Below are 24,273 nucleotides of genomic sequence, written 5' to 3'. Positions count from 1 at the left end.
GCCTTGCCACTGCCATAAAACAGGAGGGCCCCCATTTTTCTCAACGGCACCCGCCCCCGTACATCCCTCTGAACGCCTCTGCCTGTCAATCATGCAGAGGTGTTCACATCCCTGCAATTCGATTGCAGGAATTGTTCTGCACATGCGCAGAACAAGTCGTAGTTCCAGACCATCAGGAAACTGCAGTAAGGATCACATAAGCGATCCTTACTGAATTACTGTAGGCCCACTGTGAACAGCATCTATCCATTTAATTACAGTTCACCGGTAATAGCACAGACTTCTGGAGAAGAATGGAAAAAGTTGACAGGGCGATTTTTTTTTTTACGGTAAACCAACCTAGTTTTGCATATTTTTTTTAAATTACTGTTTTTAATCAATGGGAAAAAAAAACAGAAAAATCTACCCTTTTGCAAATAGAACCCTATTGCATTTCTATATACCTGTTCTGGTCATGGCTCTGATAAATGACATACTAAAAGTAGTGACAGGCTGCAGAGCACACAGATATCTTGAAGACTTTTGAAGATTAGACCTCTGGGCAATGCCTGAGCTTTATAGTGAAAGCCTTGTTATGGGACTGGATTACCCACTACTGTGTTCTCCTGGGCAGGAATAACTCATTTAAAAAAAAAAGTAATACTTTACTATTTTTCATTTCATAATTTAATTAACGCTACTTATTGCAGCTTTTTCCAGATTAAAGTAGACATTCCAGCTGAGTGTCGGATTTTTCCCATTGACGCAGAGGAGGAGGAAGACAACCAGCTGGCTTGTAAGGACTCCATTCAAGAAGTGATCTGTCCCTGGGAGAACATCATAGAAGAAGGTAAAGCAGGGTAGCAGCACATGGCCAGAGGGCACCCAGAAAAGGGACACTGTCGCGACACACTGTGGATGGGAACTTTTCTGAATCAAAAAAGTGCATTAGGATACGCAATGAATCCAACAACCGCCTTTACCATTAACCAGTTCACTGCCACTGGGGGGAACAGAACTTCCTCTCTCACTTGAGCACACAAGTTAAAGCCAAATCACCAATAATTTAGTATTTAGTTGGACTCCTAGATCATTGATCTGAAACCTCCTTTGGTGGTAAAGATGTACTGTAGCCAGGTAGAGGTTTTTGTTCAGCAATTATTTGTTCACACTCAGTCAGTCTTTTACTGTTATATCAGTGTGTTTACATATAGTTGGTCACTCCAGATTGGCTCAGTTTGTGTTTAGGGCAGGAAACCAGATAATACATGTTGACATGAATAGTTTCCTTCAAGTTCCTATTCATTTTCTGAGCTCTCACATGTTATCTATTATTATTATTATTATTATTATTATTATTATTATCCTTTATTTATATGGCGCCACAAGGGTTCCGCAGCGTCCAATTACAGAATACATATGCACATTATCAAAACAGGAAAACAGTGACTTACAGTTGAAGACAATATAGAACAAGTACAGGGTAACTAAGCATAATTACACCAGTAGAGGACATAGAGATAAGTTTCAAGGTGGCCAAAAAACTGCGGGATTTGGGCAGTTGAGGATTATTAAAGTAAGAAAAGGATAAGCACATGAGGGAAGAGGGCCCTGCTTGTGAGAGCTTACATTCTAAAGGGGAGGGGCAGACACAGATGGGGTAGACCGAGCATGGGACGGGGTTAGGATGAGATTTGGCTGGGTTTGGAAAATATCAACTGATTAATGAAAAGGCAATTAATGAATGATTGCATCTAGTGAGTGGAGTTTCAAAGAGTATTTAAAGTATTACATGGTAGCACTATCTGGTGACGAGAAATTCAGTAACGTGACATATGAAAGGTGGTACTCTTAATAAATAGCAATCTCTAATGAGTAATAAGCATTAATATTTTAGGTAGCTTGGGTAAATAAGTATTAAATAGTGGTACGGAATAATTATAGCATCAAATTATGAAGTAATGACTGAGAATCAGTTGACTGCTGTAGCTGCCTCATTCCCTTCCCTCTTAGTCATTTTACAATTAAATTCCCATCTTATAGGGGTACAAATGGCAAGATAGTGTGGGACCTCAATGCCACTATTCTTCAGTATGAATACTACCTGAATATGTATGTACACACACAGAATTGGCCTGTTATCTTAAAAATAAGAATAACCCCCCCAAGAAAACTATGGCCAGCGAGTATGAAATAACTTGAAGTGAGAAGGGGAAGTAGGGAGAGTCCTTTGACCCCCAAACTATATGTGTTGACCCCAGTGGTGCAAGTAGAAAAAATGTCTTATAGGCACTTCAGCGCGCGCACCAAAAAAATGGGTGTGGCCATATGCAACATGGGGCGTGACCAATGAAAATGGGGGCGTGATACACATATGGGGGGGCCAGATACACCTATGACACCAATAGTGCCAGATACACATATGCCCCCACAGTGCCAGATACACCCCCACCATGCCAGATATGCTCCTACAGTGCCAGATGCACAAATGCCCCACGGTGCTAGATACACGAATGCCTCCAGTAGTGCTATATATGCCCCCACAGTGCCAGACACACATTGCCCCAGAGTGTCAGATACACATTGCCCCAGAGTGTCAGATACACATATGCCCCCACAGTGCCAGATATGCCCCTTCAGTGCCACATATGCCCCTTCAGTGCCAGATACACCCCCACAGTGCCAGATACGCACCCACAGTACCAGATATGCACCCACATTGCCAGGTATACATGCCCCCACAGTGCCAGAAACACATGCCCCCACAGTGCCAGAGACACATATGCCCTCAGAGTGTCAGATATGCCCCCATAGTGCCAGATACACATGCCCCTCAGTGCCAAATATGCCCCCACAATGCCAGATACACATATGCCCCCAGAGTGGCAGATATGCCCCCAGAGTGCCAGATATGCCCCCACAGTGCGAGATATGCCTCCAGAGTGCCATATATGCCCCAAAGTGCCAGATATGCCCCCAGAGTGCCTGATACATATGCCCCCACAGTGCCAGATATGCCCCCACAGTGCCAGATACACATGCCTCCACAGTGCAGGTATGCCTCCACAGTGCAGGTATGCCCCTACAGTGCCAGGTATGCCCCTACAGTGCCAGGTATGCCCCCACAGTGCCAGATACAAATGCCCCCAGAGTGCCAGATATGCCCCAGCAGTGCAACTTACTCACCGTTGTTGCTGCTGCCTGGGGCTGGCACGATCTTCTGCTGGGGAGAGGAGAGCGCAGCACGTGCTCCTCCTGTTCCTCTCCTACCCTCAGTCCGGTCTCCTGAACTGGTGCCGATCCGCAAGCCAATCAGGGCTCGCGGTCCAGCACCAGCGGCTCCTAATTGGCTGCCGTCAGAAAGGGTAGTGACTAAGTGGAATAGCCTCCCATCAGAGGTGGTAGAGGCTAAGACTGTAGAGCAATTTAAACATGCTTGGGACAGGCATATGAATATCCTTACAAAGAATTAAGGTTAAAAAAGGGTTGAGATTGCCTAAAGGATAAAATAAAAAAGGGGCAGACTAGATGGGCCAAGTGGTTCTTATCTGCCGTCAAATTCTATGTTTCTATGTAAACTGATGTGTGAAAGGAAAATAGTTTACAGCAGGCCTGGCCAACCTGTGGCTCTCCAGATGTTGTTAAACTACACATACCAGCATGGCCTGCTACAGTTTTAGCATTCCCTAATTGCAAAACTGTGGAAAGGCATGATGGGACTTGTAGTTTTACAACAGCTGGAGAGCCACAGGTTGGCCAGGCCTGGTTTACAGCTATTATTATTATTATTATTATCCTTTATTTATATAGCGCCACAAGGGTTCCACAGCGCCCAATTACAGAGTACATAAACAAATAAGAAAAACAAGAAAATAGTGACTTAAAGTTCAAGACAATATAGGACAAGTACAGGGTATATAGACATAGCTGCGTCACCATACAATACTTTTTACATTTCTTAAACACACATCTTATTTATTAATTTTCTTAAATGTAAAGACTAAATCAGTTTGAAGTTTGTAGACCCATTGTATTTAAATGATTATGGAACTGTCCAAGTTTTTGTCCCATTACTGCACTCTTATTATATTTGACTTTAATCATAAATTTATATATTTGTATAGGAAAATAATATACAATTCCACAAGAATAAGAAATAGCTGCCAAATAGTGCCCAGTTTTTCATAAAGTCATCTTCCGTACAGTCGTATAATTCAACAAGGTTCATTTATATGAACCAGATACATATGCCCCCACAGTGCCAGATATGCCCCCACAGTGCCAGATACTGTATGCCCCCATCTTCCATACAGTCGTATAATTCAACAAGGTTCATTTATATGAACCAGATACATATGCCCCCACAGTGCCAGATATGCCCCCACAGTGCCAGATACTGTATGCCCCCATCTTCCGTACAGTCGTATAATTCAACAAGGTTCATTTATATGAACCAGATACATATGCCCCCACAGTGCCAGATATGCCCCCACAGTGCCAGATACTGTATGCCCCCATCTTCCGTACAGTCGTATAATTCAACAAGGTTCATTTATATTTGCAAGGGAGAAATAAACAGCAGCTTTGTTTTGGTTTTAACTGGGGCTGCTCCTAAACTTGTGTCATTTCAAAGGCTCTGCAGTGACAGTGAGTCAAATTATATTATTGTGCTGTGTCCCTTAACGGAACATACAGGGGAAGAATAAATTAGCCACGCGTTTAATGACCAGAGCTATTCAATTAGAAGCCTGTCTTCTCGCACAATAACCCATAGATTCTGGTTTAGGTGCCCGTCGCTATGGGTTTATTAGCTCGCGGGCAGCTGCAGTGAGCCACGAAAGCCCTACTTATAGCGGATTTCTGTTCCCTCCTCAGGCCCACGGTAAAGTGGGTACACACGGAGAGATCTGTGCTTAATTTCTAAACAATTTGACTAGATTGCTTAGAATTTAAGCACGGATCTCTCCGTGTGTATGCCCCACAGCGATAGCGATACGTAGCGCTATCGCCGGTACTAGATTGGCCTGCATGCAGGCACAATCTAGCACATCGCTCATTTCAGCCCCCGTCCCCCTTCTCGCTCAGCACACATCATGCTGTGTGCTGAGCAGGGGAGAGATGTGTGCTGAGCGTTCTGTGCTAGATCGCTCAGCACACATCTCTGGGAGAAATCTCCCCGTGTGTACGGCCCTTAAGTGCCACGGGTAATTGAATTCAGCCCTAAGAAACCCCAGAGTTCTACATTTTCTATTCCAGGTTGAGGGTGTTCTGGAAAAGCCAGGTCATGACATTCAAAAACAGTGACACTTTGGGACTGTTTCAGAATTAAGTACAAAACATAAAAAAACAGTAACAGGACAGATTTAGATTTACTAGGAGTGTCTCCTAGCTTACATCTAAATAGCAATGTCAAAAATAAAGCTGTCTAGCATTTGTCGGCTACATGCAAAAGCAGCCTGCAGTGTTTACCCTGCATGCAAAACACATTATTATTTTTATTGCTCTCAGCTATGAATCAGACCCTTTGGGGCCTATTTATCAATTATTATTTGCAGGATATCAGATAATAGGTGTTTTTTTTTGTTTTTTTTATGGGAGGGACCACAAATAATCTGTCAGGGACCACAGATTTCTCCAGTATCTGCTGTAATCCCCCTGTTTTTGACCACAAAAGCAGCTTTGGTAGAAACCTATGTGGGCTTTCTTGACGAATTTGCCAAGCTCCGGAATGCGAAGTCTGGCCCCGGTAGCTAACGATATGTGAAGATGGTGTTAGCCTTTGTAGCCTATAGGCTACAGATCGTAAATACTGTAGTTCCTAGAGAGGGATCCGTATGGGATGTAGTTATGTGACTGGTAGTCAGGAGACCGCCGGTCACAATACCGGCACCTGCATCCCGCCCCTTCACTATTACGATGGTCGGCATGCCGACCAACATGGACTGTTACCACTCGTAAGTGTCCACGACACCCATAGAGTGGGAGTAGAACCTGTGGCGAGCCCACAGTGTTGCGAGCGCAGCGATCTAGCAAGGGGCTTCATTGCGCTCCCACCACCCACCTCCTCCGGCCATGTAAATGCCGGGATCCCGGCGTCGGTATTGTGATCGGCGGTCTCCTGACCGCCGGTCGCACATACCCAACCCATCCGTAGGCAGGCCACACATCTGAAGTAGCACTGCGACCCCAGACAGGCGAAAGCAAAGTGATTGGTAATGATTTTTTGTTTACACATCTCAGGGACGGGCTTCTACTTGAGCCCTTGTCCCTGCATGTGTTCTGTTATAATTACCAGGTCAAGACCTAATAAATAGTAAATGGGTTCCTCTACAGGGTGAAAATATATATCTTTTGTCTCTACACCACTTAAAATTCTCAGGATAGGACTACAAAACATTTTTGTCCCTGTATTTAGGATAAATAGGAGAAAAGAGGTACAGAAATTTCTATGCAATAGGTAAAACATGTCTTATTGGTGTAATGAAGGAAAAAAATAAATATATTTTGTCTGTTTTGTTTGTTTTCCCTGTATACCAAAAAGGGAATCCATGATTATATATCAAAAGAAATTCCAATCTGGCCAGATAAAAATAAGTGTTTATTTCCTTTGGGTAAATAAATCTGTTAGTAATTAATAGTATTAAAAGCACAGAACAATTTTGTGACATTTAGTCTGGGCATACTGTAACGGTATAACAGACCCCAGTTATAAAGGGGTTAATCAGTGGACCAACGCGTTTCATGCCTTCATCTTTACAAATTCCACTTCTGTGTGGAGAGCCAAAATACACGCGCTGTTGGCGAGACAAGCTGGTAGAACCTCTATGCTAGTGAGTATTTTAGGCTGGCAGCACTACAGTGAAAAATAATGGGGTAGTAATCCCTACAGTTTAAATCTCATTACATGGATAGCAGTCTGTCAGTGCTGAAAAGGAAAGGTCTCTGTAATCTCAATAATCAGATCTGCTACCTACTGTCATTTTGTTACAACCTGTTTTAGTACTGCCTTCCAAATACGCCTCATGTTAAACTTGTAACTGTGTGTGATGCCTTACTGTTCATAAATGTCAATTCAATAAAAAAAATTGGAACTTTGTAATGGAGTTTGAGTTTGTTTTACCGTCTGCAAACATGTACAATAAAAACAAACTGGAAAAAGCGTCTACTGTACGTACAGTAAGAATTTATTTTGGCCAATTTCGGAAAGCAGGTGCACAGAAAATCTATTAGATTAACTGTAAAATAAATCAGATTGTAGCTGTCATTTTTCCATTTCAGTTTCAGAAATAAAAGTAAACCTCTGTCTGGTTGCAGGAGCTGACACCACTACTTATCCTTTGTACTACTTTTCTGACCTGTCCCCTGCTGAACACAGCAGGCCTATTTGTTCATGGAAATATTCAGTCAATGGACGTATTCAGAGAATTGACACATACAGTATTATAGTATTGGGAGTTTTTAACATGACGGTACTGCTGCAGATATCTCCTTTAATCTTCGTTCTAGGTAGACGGTGAAAATGCTCTATTTATCAAAAGCTAAGCTGTTTGGAGCTTATACCATCATAGATTGTTTAGTTTATTTGGAAGGATTGGCCACAATCGATGTACTGAAACTGTTAGCGGGGATAGCATCTTATTGGATGCACATTTTTCCAACTAGAGTATTTTTATATGTTTGTGATTGTGGGGAAATTGGCCACTATGAGAGGTAAAATATGTGCACTACAGCACAAAGAATTATTTTTATTTTATGTTATCTCTTATTTTATGCCTCTTCTTGCACGGGATCAGTACGAAACCGACACCGGAATCCCGAATGGCACAATCCCGACAGGGGGGCGAGCGCAACGCAGACAGAGGGAGAATATGTCAGGATTGTGCCGGTCGGGATCCTGGTGTTGGTATTTCAACCGCCGGGATCTTGACCGCATCCCCCTTGCACTTGTATAAAGTTTCAGTGCAGTAGTAATGGTGAGAACTCGTGTCTGGGATTTAGGAGCCAGACTGCAATTCTCAGCTGCTGCTATTTCACTGCTAACAAAACATTAAACTATACACATTACATTCAATACCCTTGGTAAACTACTTGTGGCTTTCTGTGCATCGTGGAACCACAAGTCCCTGCATGCCATAATCATTAGAGGCTCCTAAGTCATAGTTACACAACTGCTTGTGGGCTGGAGATTGCCAGAACAGCCTCTGTTGGCAACATGCTAATAGGCACTTCCACACTTCTCTCTCCTAGACCCGGTAGCAGCATACACTGACTGCAGATGAATGATCAGGTAATTGCCCCCCATTGACTCATCTGTTGTGCTTCATTTTCTATATAAGCTTATAATTTATTAATTTTGATGTCACAACTCTTCCCAGAGAAGGCTGTCTTGCACTGAATTTCATCACCATATCAGTGGCTAATATACTGAGTTTTCTGTATATTATTTTAGGAATATTTAAAGTCACTCAACCCTTGACCATCTATTATATAAGTCACAGCACTCCACAGTGACTGCTAAAGTCTGATATTATCTATAAAACAACCTATGTTATTTATATGGTATATTACACTACACAACAGAGATAAGAAATGGGTCACTTTCCAAGTGTTTTAGAAAATAGTCCCTGCTTAGCAGTTGGGCGTTTGGTTTACCATGTAGGAGAGCACATGGTCATTCCTACTATTGGCCTAATTCAGACCTCTTCACTCGCTAGGTTTTTTTTGCAGTCCTGTGTTCGCATAGTCTCCGGTCTACACTGCGCAGGCACGTTGCACGGGTACAAAGCGGATCACCGTTCAGTGATGGGTTTCTGTGAAGAATCCATTCGCATGGGCGTTCGCAAGGAGATTGACAGGAGGAAGCCGTTTGTGGGTGGTAACTGACCGTTTTCTGGAAGTGGTTGGAAAAATGCAGGCGTGTCCATGCATTTGCAGGGAGGGTTCCTGACGTCAATTCCGGTCCCGGACAGGCTGAAGTGTTCGCAGCGGCTGTGTAAGTCCTGGGCCACTCAGAGACTGCACAAGATCTGTTTGTACAGCTCTGCTACACATGCGTTCGCACACTTACACAGCTAAAATACACTCCCCTATGGGCGGAGACTATGCGAACGCAGGACTGAAAAAAAACCCTAGCAAGCGATCAGGTCTGGGTTAGGCCCTAGGTCCCTTTCACAGTTTAACTTATGGAAATTGGGCACTGCAGTCTATCTAGTTATAATGGAAACACAGCAAACAGCGGGTCTCTGATTGGTGAATGGCCTACACTATCCATTGTGCTGAGATCTGTCTTGTCAGTAGTACAGTTGTCAGTGGCACTTCCATTTAAGTGTTCCATAAGCAATGTTTGACCATTAATTACTAGAGATGTGTGCAGACCCCCGTGTTTTGGTTTTGGTTCTAACTCGTCGTCAGGTTTTTGTTTTAGACAAAACTGCCCTCATGTGTTTTGATTTTGGATCTCTATTTTTTTTAAAGAATTATAAAAACAGATAAAATCACATACTTTGGTCCCTTTTTTTATTCTACAGCATTATTAACCTCAATCACATTTATTTTCAGTCAGTTTTGACCACCTCACAGCTCATGATATTGTTTTCACCAATATTGGCCCAAGGCTGCAGCGAGCTGACTAATTACTAAGTGACAGAGCAGCGGCACAACCCCACGGCAGTTTATAGCACATCTACAAAACCTTGCCACAGAGTAATGCCAAAAAGAAAAGAGGTGCAAGATGGAATTGTCCTTCGGTTCTCCCACACACCCTTATTTTGGATATTAAAAAGAACATGCACAGTTTAACAAACCAAGCACTTCAACAACAGGGACTGCCATTTTTGTTGATAAAGTGCTTGGTTTGTTTGGGTGAGAGTAGACCATAATGCGGTGGAGGGGGGAAGTCCCAGAGCGGCACCCCCTCTTCGGCTTCTGTGAACACCTATGGCCCCCGCAAAACAAACTACCAATGGGCTTAAGGAAGCTAACGGTGTCATTGTCAATGATGGGCTTAAGGCAGCTAAGCTAACAGTGCTGTCAATGATCTCTACAGTGGCAAGATGTTATCATTATCATCCTCACCCTCATCAGTGTTTACATAGTCTTCACACAATATCAATTCACCCCTCTGGAATCCACCATCACAGAAGTCTCTGCACTTTAACTTAATTGCCAGTAAAGGTCTTCCTCATACAATTTGCAGTTCTTTTGATGAACATTATCTTTTCCACATTTTGATTAAGAAGCCTCCTATGCCGATCACATACAAAGTTCCCTGCTGTGCTGAAAACTTGTGCACACTGCAGGGTGGGCAGCTTGAGTAATGCAAACTGAGTTTGTACAAGAACCTCCAAATTGCCTTTTTTTCCTTCCAGTAGTCAAAGGAGAATCTGGTCAGGGGCCGCGCATCACTATGGGGTATACGCACCATGACTAGTGGCAGCAGCGCTAGTATTTGGTTGCTGATCCTGCTCTTCTCTTGACTGATCGTGATCCATATCGATGAACACACATAAGTTGTAAAAAAAAAAAAAATTTACAAATGGCAATTCACACTGCGGAGTCTTAGTGCTTATATTTATGAACACAGTAGAGTACAGCATCCACATTTTTTTCACAAATGACAACTCACACTGCAGAGGCACAATTCTTATATTTACGAACAAGTTGTAGAAAAAAAACAATTTTTTAAAACTTTTCACAAATGACAACTCTTACTGTGAAGTCACAGTGCTTTTATTTATGAACGCAGTAGGAAAAGGCACCTACAGCACCATAGCCAAACGCAGGTGGGTTTACGGTTGCCCGGATACCCCCCTTCTCTTGGCAAGTGGAACAAATTTTGACAATAGCAACAGTATATAATACGATTACTAGAGCTGCTACCACATCATGCAAGTTAAGAGACTGAGCAGAGCTGCTGCACATGCCCAGTGGTAGCAGCTTCTTCTACTAAGTTTGCTGTGTGTGGATCTGAGCACTCAATCAGCTACTCTCTGGTCCATGGTCCAGTGCACTATCAGGAAGAAGAGACAGGAGCCTTATTATGAGGTGGGAGAATGTGTGCTTTGAAAGTCCAGTACTGGTTCCATTGTGTTTGCATATTTATTTATTATAGTATGTTTAACATTTTCATGACCACTTATTTATATTATTTAAATGTTTGATACAGTCTATACTATAGACCAGAGATTTTCAACCTTTTGCAACTCGCGGGACACTGAACAAGATTTAAATATTGCCATGGCACACTCAAATATAATGGTGATGCATGGTGCAGTTGCGTGTCCTAGGATGTCATGTCGCAGCTTCTCCATAGGTAACGTTTGAGAAAGCCAGGAGAGCCCAACACTGCCCGGGCCCAAATGTAGAACTAGCTCTGCAACCACTAAACCCACCAGTATTGATCGTTCCAGGGCCTCAGTAGCGGCAAAACACTGATGGGCCTGGCCCTGATTCTATGTCGGCATACCTGGAGACTGCTCAGGGCACACTAGTGTGCCACGGCACAGTGCTTGAAAAATACTGCTATAGACCATCTATAGTTTTACATATTAATATTGTATTCCATGTTCTGCAGGGTGGTAGACTGTGGATTACATTTGGAAGAAAAACATTTAACAAATCTTTTTTACTGAAATGATAACTTGCACTGCATAGCCACAGTGCTTATTTTTATGAATGCAGTGTGGCACGGCACCTACAGCATACACAAGTTGTACACACACACAACTTTTTTCACAAATGACAACTTCACCAAAACCTTTTGCAAGAACCAGTGTGCACTGTGCACCAAAAAAGGATTAATGCTGCTGCCCGTATTAGGAGCTCTGGGCTGCAATGTATACTAGGCAGTGACAACAAATACTAGTGCGCCATGAGTTAATGCTGCCCTATATGGAGCTCTGAGCTGCAATGTAGGCACGGCAGGGTTAATACTGGTCCTGTATTAAGCCGGAGAAAGTGCAGCAGTTAAGTTACAGCACCGGTGTGACCTAAATGCAAGTAATATTATAGCTGTTCCTAACCTGCACTATAATAAATAAAAGAAAAAAAAAGAATGTTTTGCTAACTGCCTACATCCATCTAGCTTGGCCAGTAGTTAACTTAGGGACATGTCAAACAGTGACTCCTCGCTTTAAAGCTTCCTCAGAAGCACCAGTGTGACTATGCATGTGCACCAATACAGTTAATGATGGTTAACGCTGACCTTACGAGCTCTGGGCTGTGTACCAATATAAAGGACTGATATACTGAATATTTATTAATAATTTATCTGCCCTCAAAGTCTAGTGCGTGCTCTCTCTGTCCAGCATTCCTGTGTGAAATAGCGCCCGAATCACCGTGTGAGAGACTCCATAATTCTGACGCCGGGATGATGATGTTTTGCCTCGATTTGGAATACAAGCCTGGCTTGGATTGCCTCGGATCTCTGAAGTTCGGGCGGGCTCAGTTTTCTCAAGCCCACACAGCTCTATTAATTACACTATGCATTGTGTTACCATCAGAGATTTGGGGCCTGTACTGTACAGGGGAGGCATTTGATATGCCGGCTGTCGGGATCCCGGCGCTCACCATACCAACACAGGAATCCTGACAGCCGGCATACCGACAACTATTCTCTCTTTTGGGGTGTCCACGACACCCGTGGAGGGAGAATAAATAGCGTGCGCCACCGTGCCCACAGCGTGGCGAGTGCAGCGAGCCCACATGGGGCTCTTTTGCTCACACCCCGCTGCCTGCATGCATCTCGGTGCCGTGGTCCTAAGCACCGGCATAACATATTACACCCCTGTACAGTGCTCTCAGAAATAGAGCCTGCATTGTATAATTGGTCACTCTGTAAGTGTATCGGTCACTAGAAGGCTCTCTAACATGTGCATCAGTCACTAAAAATTATGTATACAAATAGAAACTTCTCTCTCCAAGGCCCCTTCCCACCCCAAAATGAAGTAACTTATTCTCCAAAACACAACTGTCCTTTCTGAAAATGTAAGACCGCAATGTCTACTTTTGCGCAAATCCACCTAATCTTTTCAATAAGTACATGGATTTGTTGGCCAAGTTGGTGGCTCCTGCAAGGGTTTGCATGGACTGGTGAATGCGATTGGGGAAATAGTGGCATTCCTTCCAAAGTAAGATAAATTGACGTGATCCTAGTTTTATACTCTGGTGGAAAAACAAGATTTCATTGTGTGACAGGATTCTGTAAATGACATGGCAGGAGGCAAGAAGGCACATTTCGAAAGGGGACACATTTAACTGTAATAATGGCTTACAGCCTATCACTCTCCATAAAAGGGCATGAATTCTCTTTGTGGTCAGAAGTACCAGACACCAAACCGTGTCCCTACACTTCTAGTGAGACATATTTAGGGGTATATTTACTAAAAGTTGATTTGGATCGATTTTGTGTTTCAGGGTCCAAATCACAAATTTACTAACAGATGATTTTTGACATTGTTTCAAAACAAATATGTCAAAAATCTTCTGTTAGTAAATGTAAATTTAGACCCTGAAGTACAAAATCTACCAAACACTGACCAAAAATCGTCCCAGATTGACTTTTTGTAACTATACCCTAAATCCCACATTTACTAACAGATGATTTTTGACATGATTTTTTACATCCTTTTAAAAAAAAGTATCTGTTAGTACAGATATGTCCTCATACATCTTGCCTCAATAAGCCATGCAGGAGGAGATGCGTGGTGTGAGTCAGCCGCAGCTCATGGGGCAGCTCTGCTAACGTCTGGTGTCTTTTTGTTCTGAAATGTGTCATATTTGCATCGCTATGTGACTAGGACGCACAAGCAGCTTACGCTATATGTGCGACTGTGGCTGTATCTGTATACATAATGGTACGTTACAGTGATTTCCAGTAAAACACTTATGTAGCATTTCGTATGCAGATACAGCCACGGTCATGTGCAGAATATAGGCATGGCACATATTTTAATCAGCATAAGCTGCTTGTGAGTCCTATTCATATAGCAATGTGACTTAGATACATTTAAATGGAAAAAGTTGCACATAAAGAAGCTTAGCACTACCATGTTCGTAAATGTGTGATTTAGACCCTGAAACTCAAAATCAATCAAAAATCGACCAAACATCAATCAAAACCGACCCAAATCGACTTTTAGTAAATATACCTCTTAGTACCTCTCAGCTATACTTTGGAGGAGGCTGCACTTCCATGATGCAGTAAAAACCACCAAACCCAACAGTAACACGTAATTAAGAGACAGTCACTTTGTCCCCCAACACTAGTAAACACAACATACATTAAACTAAATGGAACAGTTGTGAGGAGCAAATGTAGAAGAAGGAATAGAGTGCTACTAAAGGGGGATTGGTTTGCAATCATTTTTTTATAACAATGATTGTTATTTAAGATCCCCAGCATATACTGTACATGTACAGTATACTGTGGCATGGATACTAAACTATATCATGAAAGTGAAGTGATATTGAGACTGTACTACATGTACAATTGGTATGTGGTCAGCATACCGATGGACGAGATCCCGGCTGTCACAATACCGACACCAGAATACCAGCGAGGTACTGTAGGTGATTCCCCCTCTGTGGGTGTCCACGAAGGAAGAATAGAACCTGTGGCGAGCGAAGCTCCCCACCGAGCCCATAGCTTGGCGATCACAGTGAGCCCACATGGAGCTTCATTGCGCTCGTTCCCCCCTGCCGGCATTCTAATGACCGGGATCCTGAGGCCGGTATAATGACCGCCGGGATCCCGGTCACTGGGATCACTTACTGATCCCGTACCATTGTTGTGTGCCCAGACATGCACCTCCCTACAGAAGATCAAATGCAAATTTGTCCTACTGGAAGTATGTGGATGAGGTTTTGTTCTTATATGACACCAAATGCACCAGATACCTACAAAAATGCTCACGTACTGCCGAGCGACAGTGGAGGAAATCACGCTCTAAAGCAGACTTCCTCCATTTCAAATTCATGCTCTCATCCTTCAGTACTGCCCTTTCCCTTGCTAAACAATCATACTTCAAAATCCTCATTTCTTCACAGTCTTCCAACCCCCGGCGCCTCTTTGCCACTGTTAACTCCCTCCTCTGCCCACCACCACCTCCTCTCCCTTCCTCATTGTCTGCTCTTGACTTTGCCACTTATTTCACATCCAAGATTGACTCCATACGTCAGGATATCACTTCCCACCAGACCAGCAACCAGCCACCACCCATCCCTTGCCACCCCTCCCCTTCCCTCTTACCAACTCTGACATCTTTCTCCCATGTATCTGGCGAGGAAGTCATGGCCCTCATCCGTTCCTCCCCCCCCACAACCTCCCCGCTCGACCCTATCCCCTCCCACCTCCTCCGTTACCTCTCCCCTTCTGCCTGTTCCCATCTTGCCCACCTTCTCAATCTCTCCATTTCATCAGGCACTGTCCCCTCTGCCTTCAAGCATGCTCTTGTCTCCCCTATTCTTAAAAAACCTACCCTTGATCCTAACACTCTCTCCAACTATCGACCCATCTCTCTCCTCCCCTTTGCCTCCAAACTTCTTGAGCGTATTGTCTATAATCGCCTCACTGCCTTTCTTTCCTCTCACTCACTGCTTGACCCATTCCAGTCTGGTTTCCGTTCTCTCCACTCCACTGAAACTGCCCTCACAAAAGTCTGCAATGACCTCCATGCAGCCAAATCTAAGGGCCACTACTCTCTGCTTATTCTTCTTGACCTCTCTGCTGCTTTTGACATTGTGGACCATCCTCTCCTTTTGCAAAACCTTCACTCTCTTGGTCTGCGTGATACTGCCCTCTCCTGGCTGTCCTCCTACCTCTCTGATCGTTCCTTCTCTGTCTCCTCTCATGATGCTACCTCCCCCCCACTTCCACTAACTGTTGGTGTCCCCCAAGGCTCTGTTCTTGGTCCTCTCCTTTTCTCTCTCTATACGTCCTCTTTAGGTGAACTCATTAGTTCTTTTAACTTCCAATATCACCTCTATGCTGATGACACTCAAATCTACCTCTCCTCCCCTGATCTCTCCACGGCTCTCCTCACTCGTACCTCAAACTGTCTTTCTGCTATCTCTTCCTGGATGTCTCAGCGCTTTCTTAAACTCAACATGTCTAAGACTGAGCTGATCATCTTCCCACCCTCCCGCACAGCCTCACCTCCCACAATCTCATTATCCTTTGATGGCACAACTATCTCCCCTAGCCCCCAAGTACGCTGTCTTGGCGTAATCCTTGACTCCTCCCTCTCCTTCAAACCACACATTCAGCACCTCTCACAAACCTGTCATTTTCATCTCAAAAACATTTCTAGAATCAGACCTTTTCTCACACAGGATGCCACTAAGATCATTATTCACTCACTGATTATTTCCAGACTGGACTACTGTAATCTCCTCTTAACTGGCCTCCCTGACAATCACCTCTCTCCACTCCAATCTATCCTCAATGCTGCTGCCCGGCTCATCTTCCTCACCAAACGCACTACGTCTACCTCCCCCCTCCTACAGGCCCTCCACTGGCTTCCCTTCCCTTTCAGAATCCAATTCAAACTTCTCACACTCACTTACAAAGCCCTCACCCACTCCTCTCCCATCTACATCTCTGACCTTATCTCCCTTTACTCTCCCACCCGTCCTCTTCGCTCTGCTAATGCACGCCGTCTCTCCTGTCTTCTGATTACTTCCTCCCACTCCTATCTCCAAGATTTTTCACGTGCTGCTCCATTTCTCTGGAATTCTTTACCTCTCCCCCTCAGACTCTCCACCTCTCTACAAAACTTCAAACGGGCTCTTAAGACCCATTTCTTTACCAAACCTAGCCAAATCTCAACATAACCCTCTGTTCCACGCTCTCTATGTACCCCATCTGTGTCATCCCTGTCTGTCTACCTCTCCCCTTAGAATGTAAGCTCTCACGAGTAGGGCCCTCTTCCCTCATGTGCTTATACTTTTCTTACTTTAATAATCCTCAACTGCCCAGATCCCACAGTTTTTTGACCACCTGGAACTTATCTCTATGTTTACTGGTGTAGTTATGCTTAGTTACCCTGTACTTGTCCTATATTGTATTCAACTGTAAGTCACTGTTTTCCTATTTTTTATGTGCATTTGTTCTCTGTAATCGGGCGCTGCGGAACCCTTGTGGCGCCATATAAATAAAGGATAATAATAATAATAATTATATGTCTGGCCATCCATACAATTCAAGTCATTTTGTGGGGTGGGTGGCTGTGTATTTACCTGCAAGGGAGGGGGGACACAACCCTGTACCTTCTGCAGGATCATTAAAAAAGTCACATCCCATCTTCCAATCAGAAGATGCAAACTATGCTGGCCCGCAAATCCATGTCCTTATCCCTATAAAGTCTGTGCATTCGGATACAGAATCACAAAACTGCATTTGTACTGAACATCTACATAGCTGTTAATAGAAACATAGAATTTGACGACAGATAAGAACCACTTGGCCAATCTAGTCTGCACCTTTTCTAACCATAATGTTACCTCAAACCCTATTTGATCCGTATTTCTTTGTAAGGATATCCTTATGTCTATCCTATGCATGTTTAAATTGCTCTACACTCTTAGCCTCTACCACCTCTGATGGGAGGCTATTCCACTTGTCCACTACCCTTTCTGTGAAGTAATTTTTCCTCAAGTTTCCCCAGAACCTATCTCCCTCCAGTTTCCATGTCCTCTTGTTCTAATACTTCTCTATTTAAATTAGTTGCAAGGCTACACAAAAAGCAGCTGCATCACACGGCTTGCATAACAAATCATACAATGGAAAATTCATACATAAACAATGATCAAGTACATATGAGGGTGGCAAAGAAGCTCCACGTGTAATGCCAAAATGAGGCATCTGCTTACAGCTTAGAGCTTACAGTCTAGAGCAGTGATAGCCAACCTTATTGCGAGCAGAGATAGCCAACCTTAAACATTCAGTAGGGCCGCACATTACTCACAATCTCAGTAGTAAATTTAGTTAATACATATAACCAATGAAAAAGACATCATGCAATTGAAAAACAATTTTGGGGCAGATATGTTTTTATTAAAAAATTTTTTACATCTACGATATCCTGGTAGCAAATTAGTGTACACATCCCTAAACTAATTCTTTAAGGAAGCTTATATTTTAGCAGTGAGTCTTTTTGAAAAAGTCTCCACCGTCTTCTCTCACCTGAACTTTGTAATAATCTATTCCGTTTTTCCCTGTAATAAAGTTCAAGGTCCATCAGATTGTGGGCAGATATTTTGCGCACGTCCCTTATAAGGCTCTTAAACAGATTTTTAATAGGATGGAGCTCTGTGCTCGGTCTGGGCCATTCCAAGACTTTGATCTGCCTTTTTCTTGGTTCACTTGGATGTGTGCTTTGGATTGTTTCCATGTTAGAATGTGTAGATTCATCATCAGCAGGTTAGTAGTCAAACTATTGGTATTTGGAGCTACTCGTTATGCCTGCCTAGAGACCCTGACCTAGCTGAAGAGAAACAGCACTTAGGCTATCGCCACACATAGCAGGTCCTGTGAAATGTGAATTCACACATAGCATTTTTCAACTAATGCCGCAGAACGGCATCCAGACAGTGCCACTACCAGATTTCAAGTAGAACACAGTAGTATGTTTTCTACTTGAAATCCTGTCATCCGGCTTAACCGTAGCATGCTGCGGTTGGGCCAGGTGGATGCGGCGCCACATATGTGTGGGCGGCCACATAGGAGCCCGTGTGCAGGCTCCTTCCTGCCATACATGACCCGCTAAAACGCAAAATGTGGACCATCCTAAAACATGATGCCACCACTGCTGCGTTTCAGAGTAGGTATAGCATTCCCAGTAACTAGTTGTCTTGTCTTGTCTTTTCACCAAACATACAGTATCTTTTACAAATAAGGCCAAAAAGTTTTAGTGCCATCAAACAGTAAGACATTTTCCCACCTGGTTTGAGGTGGTTGAACATCATTTCTTTTTTTGTGAAACTTAAACAATGCTTGGATATTGTGTTTGTGAGAAATGTCTTAAAACTTGCCACTCTACCCCATTGCCAAGACACAAGCATAATATGAGCGATTGTACCATAATCTGCTAGAAATGTTTGCAGCTACTGTACTTTAATATTGCTGTAGTCCTCTCAGGACCATCCCAGATGAGTTTCTCCTTGTTCTGTCAACATCTTTGGAAGGACATCCTGATTTTGGCAATGTCCCTGTGCGCCACATTGTCTTCAGTTATTGATGATATACTTCAGTATACCATTGTGCCTTTTAAATTATTTCATGTGTTGGGTACGAAATCCCATCAGCCAGGATCTCAACAATCAGAAGACAGACAGTGGAATCCTGACAGTATGAATCCTGACACATCCTGATCGGTATTTTCACCCTACCCCTCCTGATAATCCTAACCCACCCCTCCCACAGTCTAACCCTAACCTCTCCCATCCCTTAGTGCCTAACCCTAACCTTTCCCCTAATGCCTAACCCTAACCCCACTACTTACCTCTGGAATATGTTGGGATTCTGACCTTTCGGTATCCCAACTGCTTGAATTTTGACCACATACCTATTTCACACCCCTCTCCTCATTGGTAACTTTCAATAATTATATAAATAATTTGAAGGCTTGTTGTGGACCATGGCGGTGAGTTGAGGCAGGTGAGACAGAGCCTTTCCTGTCATACTTACATTTGTGCCAGAGTTTTAACTGTAAAGTATATAATAAATACAAAGAATATGTTTGAAATATCTTCTTTGCATTATTCGAATCATTTTATAGCCAAAACTGTGGAGTAAAAAGTCTATGGAAGGTGAGGCAGTGCCTCACCTGTGGATATTTTCCGCACATATCTGATCAAAACTTCAGCAAATTTCCAGGCGTTTATACTGCTGCACCTGTGTATAATGCCCATATGTACGCTTTCACTCATATATTGTGTGTAAATCTGGCTCTGGGGCTAGCTAGTGCCTCCTCAGCCATTTAGCTCACCGCACATCCCTGGTATACCAGTACAATGCAACCAAGAAAACTGCAGGGAAACCCTACAGGGAAAGCTAATCTTTATTTGGGGTTAATCACACTTTCATTGCTAGCAAGTGTATGCCAGTTTTGTGGCTGTAACAGCCCCATTATAAAAGAGCATGCACATTTATTCACCCGGGTATTGTAGGTTTTGCAGTTCACTTCTTTTTCTTAAAAATTGTCTTTTTATTTTTCACGTGTATTCTGTTATTTGCAAGGTTACATTAAAGGAGGAAAAAGGTCTGATATGATTTATCTAAATTTCAGGTTTCGACAAACCGGAAATTTCTATATGTATCTGTAGATTTGTTATAATCATCTAGTAATAAACTAGTAAGTTAAAAATGTAGACCTGTTGCAAGAAGTTAATAATCTATAATAGCTGTAATTGTGGAGGATTATAAAAGCTAGCATTCTAGATTGCGCTGTCTGCGCATAAAGAGACTTTGATATATATGTATGTATATATATATATATATATATAGTTAGATATCCAAACACACAAGCACTGCATTTCTATGCATTTAACCAGTTTGGAAAGTAACTGAGTTTTTACCCAGAACCCCCCAGTTCAGCTCTCTATCTCAGAACCACGCAGTGCATCTCTTTGAAGGCAAATGAACAAAGGCAGAACGGCAGACAGATCCGTCTTCTAAACCTCTTTGTCTGCAATCAATGGGGTGCATTTGTTATTTTGTTTACCGGATCCATCCTCCGGCAGCATCAAGGCTCGGCTATATACCTAGCGAGCGGCAGGGGAGCGGCAGACATTCCACCCTCCTCACACTGCGCTCTTGCCTTGACATTTGACAATCTCCTCTATTCAGGAGACTAGATAAAAAAGCAGAAGGGGTTTGAGTTTTCTGGCTTCAGTCACTCGTGCTGTGTTGGATCCCATTTAAGCCTCCTGTATCCACCTGTACGAAATAGCCCGCCGAGGAGTCGGCAGAAATACAATGCATTGATATAATGCACAGGGACGGGCAAGGTTAACGATGGAGAAAGTGAACTCTCCTGCCGGGCAGTTAAGGAACCGGAGGAAAAGTTCCCCGCTGTTTTGGAAGAAGAACAAACAGTTATATGTAACAGTAGCAGGGAAGACCTTTGCCCTCGAGTGAGCGGGACTCCGCCGCACCTGCCTTTGAGAGCTGGGTGGCTCAAGGAAAATGATTTTATCTACTAAGAGAACGCTGACACATCCTTCAAGATCAGCTCGCCTCTGATAAGTAACTGTATGTGCTGATCACACTATAAAACCCGTCAAGCCTGCGGTGCCGGGGAGCCCAGCCGCCAGCGTTGGCCATTAAGTGCCAGGTTCTTCACTATTTGCTGCATGAGAATTTTGTGTGTTCTGTCATTTTTGTATCCTCTGCAGTGTTATACAGATGTGCAAGGGTGCAACTAAAAAAGGTACAGAGGGACCAGCTACTATGGAGCTCACAGCTCAGGGGGGGCTGCTTTCACTGACAAAGCCCCATGTGAAAATGTGAGTTTTCACCACTGCAGAATACACCGGGGCCCTCAAGAAACCATTGCTATGGGGACCACAAATGCCCCATAGTAATGTCACAGATGTACTAAGCCTTGGAGAGAGATAAAGTACCAACCAATCAGGTACTAACTGATTTTTCAAACACAGTCTGTAAAATGTCAGTTAGGAGCTGATTGGCTGATACTTTAACTCTCTCCACTTTATCTCTCTCCAAGGGTTCGTAAATAAACCCCCAAGTTATGCGGTTACATTGACGACAGTCAGCATACCGACACCGGAATCCCGACCACTGACAATGCCAACAGCCGGAATACCTGCTAACGGGTTTTTCCCACTCGTGGATGTCCACGACACCCATAGAGTGGGAATATAACCTTAGAGTGGGAATATAACCTGTGGCGAGCGCAGCCCCACTGGCGGCTGGGATCCCGATGTCGGTATGCTGACCGCTGGGATCCCGGACGCCAGCATACCGTACCCAACACAGTTACACACCTAGACCTAGGATCAGACTGATCACACTGCAACCTGCAGGTTGTCAGTTTTCTGTCCACAGATTTTTTACAGTATTTAATGGTTTCCAGAGACACATTATAAAAAGATAGTGAGCTAGAGACCTAAAAGTTCAAGAATGAATTGTACAATTTGGAGCTTTAGAGATGAGTCAACAACTCAGTATGGAAAAAACAAGTTTGAGGAATTCTACTGTAGTTGTGGGTTATGTTAGGTCATGCTCTGTTCAGCAAGTGGTTTTAGGAAACATCAGGTCATGCTTGGTAGACCAAGGGATTCTGGGTGAATTATGTTTTAAGAACTGGGGACCGGTATGCAACAGGCCCCCTCATGCCTGGTCTCTGCGGCAACATATTTCCCGTGATATATTTGAATGGTGCATGCGCAGAAGAGAGCAAAGAAACTGGCACAGTGCTGGAGTATTTACTAAATCTTGAGGGGAGACATTTGTCTAAATAGAGCACTAAAACGATGATGACATTGGCAACTACTGGCTGGGTGCCAAGTATACCTGGTGCTCAGTACAGCAATGAGCTTGGAATTACATCTGGTCATGTTATATGATGGCAGTCAATTTTTATAAAATACTGCATGGCATCCTGGGTAATATCATAGGGGGCAATTCCAAGTTGATCGCAGCAGGACATTTTTTAGCAGTTGGGCAAAACCATGTGCACTGCAGGGGAGGCAGATTTAACATGTGCAGAGAGAGTTAGATTTGGGTGTGGTGTGTTCAATCTGCAATCTAATTTGCAGTGTAAAAATAAAGCAGCCAGTATTTACCCTGCACAGAAATAAAATAACCCACCCAAATCTAACTCTCTCTGCACGTTATATCTGCCTCCCCTGCAGTGCACATGGTTTTGCCCAACTGCTAAGAAAATTCCTGCTGCGATCAACTTGGACTTACCCCCATACTTCACTTTCTACAGCCTGGAATTCTGGATAATATCTGACTATGGGGGTAATTCCAAGTTGATCGCAGCAGGAAATTTTTTAGCAGTTGGGCAAAACCATGTGCACTGCAGGGGGGGCAGATATAACATTTGCAGGGTTTCGGTATGAAAGATAGATAGTGTCTAGTTAGACAGTCAATAGATAGACACCATATGTTAGACAGACATTAGGTCGACAGGGTCAAAAGGTCAACAGGTCAAAATGTCGACAGGTCAAAAGGTTGACAGGGTAAAAGGTCAACAGGGCAAAAGGTCGACAGGTCAAAAGGTCGACATGAAAAAGGTAGACACCATGTTTTTTGCATTTTTGTGCTTTGTGTGGATAGTTTTGTCATCTGGCACCCCAATTGCAGAAAGGCATACGCTCGACACAAGGTTTATAACCAACTCTATGCCGACATGGATAGAGAAAGTATGAAATAATCCAAATACATGTTAAATAAAAAAAACACATTTGTCTATCTTTTTTATGTCGACAATTATCATGTCGACCTTTTGACCACGTTGACCTTTTGACCATGTTGACCTTTTGACCTGTCGACCTTTTCCATGTCGACCTTTTGACCCGTCGACCTTTTCCATGTCGACCTTTTGACCTGTCGACCCTTTCCATGTCGACCTTTTGATCCGTCTACCTTTTCCATGTCGACCTTTTGACCCGTCGACCTTTTCCATGTCGACCTTTTGACCCTGTCGACCTTTTGACCCTGTCGACCTAATGTCTGTCTAATATATGGTGTCTATCTATTGACTGTCTAACTAGACACTGTCTATCTACTAAACGGATAGGCATTTGCAGAGAGAGTTAGATTTGGTTGGGTTATTTTATTTCTGTGCAGGGTAAATACTGGCTGCTTTATTTTTACACTGCAAATTAGATTGCAGATTGAACACACCCCACCCAAATCTAACTCTCTCTGCACATGTTATATCTGCCTCCCCTGCAGTGCACATGGTTTTGCCCAATTGCTAACAGAATTCCTGCTGCGATCAACTTGGAATGACCCTCTATGCTCTGTACATCATGGTATGGCTATTATCAGGTTATGTTACATACAGCAAACAGTCCAGATATTGCAGGGGCTAGAGTGCAGGGTAATGTCTGGCCATGCTTTGTGCTGGAAAGGATTCCTACAGACATGCCTACATGATCCATTCCATAACAGGGACATTTATCTGGTTTGGGATTTCCCACTAGTTGAAATATGTTTTTACATTAATCAAGTCCAGGTTCATTTAGTAAAAATGTAAGTGGCCTCAGCTGCTTATAGCTTTGTAATATAATGACTCCAGTCGAGCTCAGCCTGCACTCAGC

At 43.3% G+C, this 24,273-nt stretch overlaps 1 protein-coding gene across 2 annotated transcripts in view; it reads left to right on the top strand.

Moving 5' to 3' along the window:
• RGS9 (regulator of G protein signaling 9) overlaps positions 1 to 7,060 on the top strand; it is a 353,468-nt gene extending 346,408 nt beyond the window's left edge. For both annotated transcript variants that reach the window (XM_063960843.1, XM_063960845.1), the window contains one exon: positions 690 to 7,060. In XM_063960843.1, the coding sequence (XP_063816913.1) occupies positions 690 to 843 (154 nt within the window). In that variant the 3' untranslated portion in view covers positions 844 to 7,060. The remainder of the gene's footprint in view (positions 1 to 689) is intronic.
• The last annotated feature ends 17,213 nt before the right edge of the window (positions 7,061 to 24,273 follow it).

This window comes from Pseudophryne corroboree, chromosome 3 (genome assembly GCF_028390025.1).
Source record: "Pseudophryne corroboree isolate aPseCor3 chromosome 3, aPseCor3.hap2, whole genome shotgun sequence".
NCBI lineage: Eukaryota > Metazoa > Chordata > Amphibia > Anura > Myobatrachidae > Pseudophryne > Pseudophryne corroboree.
Note: the sequence above shows the minus strand (reverse complement) of the source record. Positions and strands in the feature narration are given on the sequence as shown.